At 66.4% G+C, this 3,327-nt stretch overlaps 1 protein-coding gene across 1 annotated transcript in view; it reads left to right on the forward strand.

Annotated features, from left to right (window-relative positions):
* The window catches only part of Incenp (inner centromere protein), a 15,648-nt gene extending 12,687 nt beyond the window's left edge, over positions 1-2,961 (forward strand). Inside the window, 8 exon segments of the mRNA XM_004649007.3 lie at positions 240-360; positions 498-620; positions 1,111-1,256; positions 1,625-1,685; positions 1,786-1,893; positions 2,204-2,363; positions 2,748-2,906; positions 2,909-2,961. Of these exon segments, the coding sequence (XP_004649064.3) occupies positions 240-360; positions 498-620; positions 1,111-1,256; positions 1,625-1,685; positions 1,786-1,893; positions 2,204-2,363; positions 2,748-2,906; positions 2,909-2,961 (931 nt within the window).
* The last annotated feature ends 366 nt before the right edge of the window (positions 2,962-3,327 follow it).

Genomic DNA, 3,327 nt, shown 5'->3' on the forward strand with positions numbered 1-3,327 from the left:
CGTGGCGGGGGGAGGAGGAGATGTAAGTGGCCTGCCCGCGTGGCGGGGGGAGGAGGAGATGTAAGTGGCCTGCCCACGTGGCTGGCGGGAGGAGAAGATGTAAGTGGCCTGCCCGCGTGGCAGGGGGAGGAGATGTAAGTGGCCTGCCCATGTGGCCGGCGGGGGGAGGAGGAGATGTAAGTGGCCTGCCCGCGTGGGCGGTCGGCCCCCCAGGCCCCGACTGACAGCGCGCCCTGCAGGAAGCGGGAGGAGCGCCACCGCAAGGTGCTGCAGGCGCGGGAGCGGGTGGAGCAGCTGAAGGAGGAGAAGAAGAGGCAGATGGAGCAGAAGCTCGCGCAGCTCGAGGAGAAGACAGAGAAGGTGCGGGCAGGCGGGCGGCCAGGGGCCGGGGGACCACGGCCCAGCCGACTCGGGCCTGAGCCTCGGCCGGGGGGCCACGGCCTGGGGCAAGCGCCTGATCCTGGGCCGGGCAGGCGCTCAAGTGCCCGGCTCTGCAGGCCAAGGAAGAGCGGCAGGCAGAGGAGAAGGCCAAGAAGAAGGCAATGGCCAAGAAGATGGAGGAGGCCGAGGCGCGCAGGAGGCAGGAGGAGGAGGCGCGGAGGCTCCGGTGGCTGCAGCAGGTGTGTGGGCGGGACCTTGGCCTGCCACGCTGGGTCTTGCTGCTGCAGGCCCTGTGGGAGTTCTGGCAGGTGCTGGCCTAGGCGGTAGTGTGCCCTGCCCCGCGAGCTGTGTGGCCTCAGGTCAGCTGTTAGATCGCTCTCTGTGGCTGGGGCAGCAGGCGCCCTGCGACCCTCGTGTGCGCTGCCTGGAGGGGCTGCGGCTGCCTCTCTCTCGGGGAGCAAGTTGGTCACCTTCGTTGCTGCTGCTGAAATGGGTTTGCTCTGGGCCTGGCCCTGCTCTGAATGTGTGGTGGGAGCGAGCCCAGGGGTCTGAGATGAGGTGCGACCTGGGCACGTACAGGGCTCCAGCCCGTTGCTTCCGGTGTCACAGACGCCTTCTCAGCTGGCCGCAGAATTGCTCAAGCTGTGTCTGCCGTTGGCCCACGAGGTCCCCTCCCTGTGGGCTAGGTCTGGCCAAGAGCCCCTGACCCTGTGTCCCATCCTGTACCAGGAGGAGGAGCGGCGCCACCAGGAGCTACTGCAGAAGAGGAAGGAGGAGGAGCAGGAGCGGCTGCGCAAGGCGGCCGAGGCTCGGCGCCTGGCAGAGGAGCAGGAGCGGGAGCGGCGGCGGGAGCAGGAGCGGCTTCAGGCAGAGAGGTAAGACCACCAGTGGGGGTGCCTTCCATGGCTCCCAGCCAGCGCCCCCTGGACAGGGCATGCAATGGTGACAGGAGGTGGGCAGGTGTCTGGCACCTGCTGGGGGAAGGAGTCTGACACAGGGCAGGCCGCCTTGAGGCCCTTGTGTGTAGGGCTAGTGACGGCACTAGAGGAGCGTTACCAGTGGTCTTGCAAGGCAGAGGGGCCCGAGACCTAGGCGAGCCAGGCTGCACGGCCCCCGGTGCCCTCGGAGCAAGTGTGAGCTCCAAGCTAGTGTTCCGTGGTGCCCGGGCCTAGCTGCCCTGGCCAGGATGGGGACAGGGACAGGCTGCACCTCTGGGGCTGACAAGCTCCTGCTGGGTCCTCAGGGAGCTACAGGAGCGGGAGAAGGCCTTGCGGCTGCAGCGAGAACTAGAGGAGAAGAAGAAGGTAGGGCCAGGCTGCCTTGCTGTGGTGGGGGCAGGGTGGGGGCGCCCACACACTGAGGAGGGTGCAGTCCTCACTCGGGCCCACTGCTTCCTGCACCCAGGAGGAGGAGCAGCGCCTGGCCGAGCAGCGGCTGCAGGAACAGCAGGAGAAGAAAGCCAGGGAGACGGCAGGGGCCAGCAAGGCCCTGAATGTGACTGTGGATGTGCAGGTGAGGGCGCCGGGCTGAGGGGGGACATTTGCGCTCGTTGCACGTTGCTTTCCTGTCTGCCTGCTGCACACATGCAGACATGCACTGCGGTTGAAGCCTCTCCCTGCTGTGCTGCCACCCTGGCAAGGCGCCCATGATATTGCCTGGGTGCTCTGGAGCCAGCACGTCCGGCCCTGATCCCTGCTGCGGCATCAGCTCCTGGGCCTGCAGGCGGCGTAGCTGTGTATCCTCTGTCCTATGCCCTCGGTGCTTGAGGGTGGTGTCCTGCAGGGCGGCGTGGGGAGGGACTGACGCCCTGTCCTTTCCCCAGTCCCCGGCCTGCACCTCCTATCAAATGACTCCGCAGGGGCCTAAGCGTCCCCCAAAGATCAACCTGGACGGATACTGTAACTACGGGATGGACCTGAACAGTGACGACTCCACGGACGACGAGGCCCAGCCCCGCAAGCCCGTCCCGGCCTGGGCCAGGGGTGCGTGGGGGTAGCGGGGACAGTGGGCCTGAGGTGGGCAGGGGGCAGGAACCTTGGTCAGGCCCTGTACTCGGGACCAGAGCTGGCACCCATGCAAGCTGCCAGGGCAGCACCGAGCTGTGTCAGGCAGAGTGCTCAGGGTGGGAGGCTCACAGACGCCTGCTGGGGGCGTCAGTGTGCCAGGGAAGACAGTGCATGTCTGAGCTTCGCCTCTGCACTCCTGGGGACTTCAGTCTGTGAGGCGCAGGAGGTGCCAGCTGGCAAGGCTGTGTGATCAGAGGAGACCCCGGCCTTGAGCTTGGGGATTTGGCCAGTGGAGCTGGCGTCCTGTGGGGTGCAGGGGCCCAGAGCCCTGACCCCACCCTGTGCCCCCCCTCCCCCCAGGCACGCAACTCAGCCAGGCCATCGTCCACCAGTACTACCACCCCCCCAACCTGGCCGAGCTCTTTGGGGTCATCCTCCCACTGGACTTGGAGGACATCTTCAAGAAGAGCAAGCCTCGTTACCACAAGCGGACCAGTTCGGCTGTCTGGAATTCGCCACCCTGCAGGGTTCCCGGGTCCCCAGCAGCCTGGCCTACAGCCTGAAGAAGCGCTGACCATGCGGCCACTGTGTGGTGCTGTCCCGTTGTGAGGGTGTGCTCCGTGGGCCGGCATCCTGCGCAGGTGCTGGCTGGCCCACGCCCACCTGGAGGACGGGTGTGTGGCAGGAGGAGCTGGACCTGTGCTCTCTGCCCGTGGGCCGCACTCTGTGAATAGACTCATGGCTCAGCCAGATTTTAGCGTCTAGTTTAGCAGATGAATAAAGCACATTCCTTCAGGCCTGCTGTGGGTACTGCGAGGACTAGGGCCAGCAGCTCGCGCCCCTCCCGAGCCCTGCAAGCCTGAGTCCCATTGTCCATCTGGGCCAGAGGACTGAGGCAGGCTCTGTCCCCCACGACATCCCTCGGTCACCTGCTGCCAGT

Source organism: Octodon degus, unplaced genomic scaffold (genome assembly GCF_000260255.1).
Source record: "Octodon degus isolate 3935 unplaced genomic scaffold, OctDeg1.0 scaffold00279, whole genome shotgun sequence".
Taxonomy (NCBI): domain Eukaryota; kingdom Metazoa; phylum Chordata; class Mammalia; order Rodentia; family Octodontidae; genus Octodon; species Octodon degus.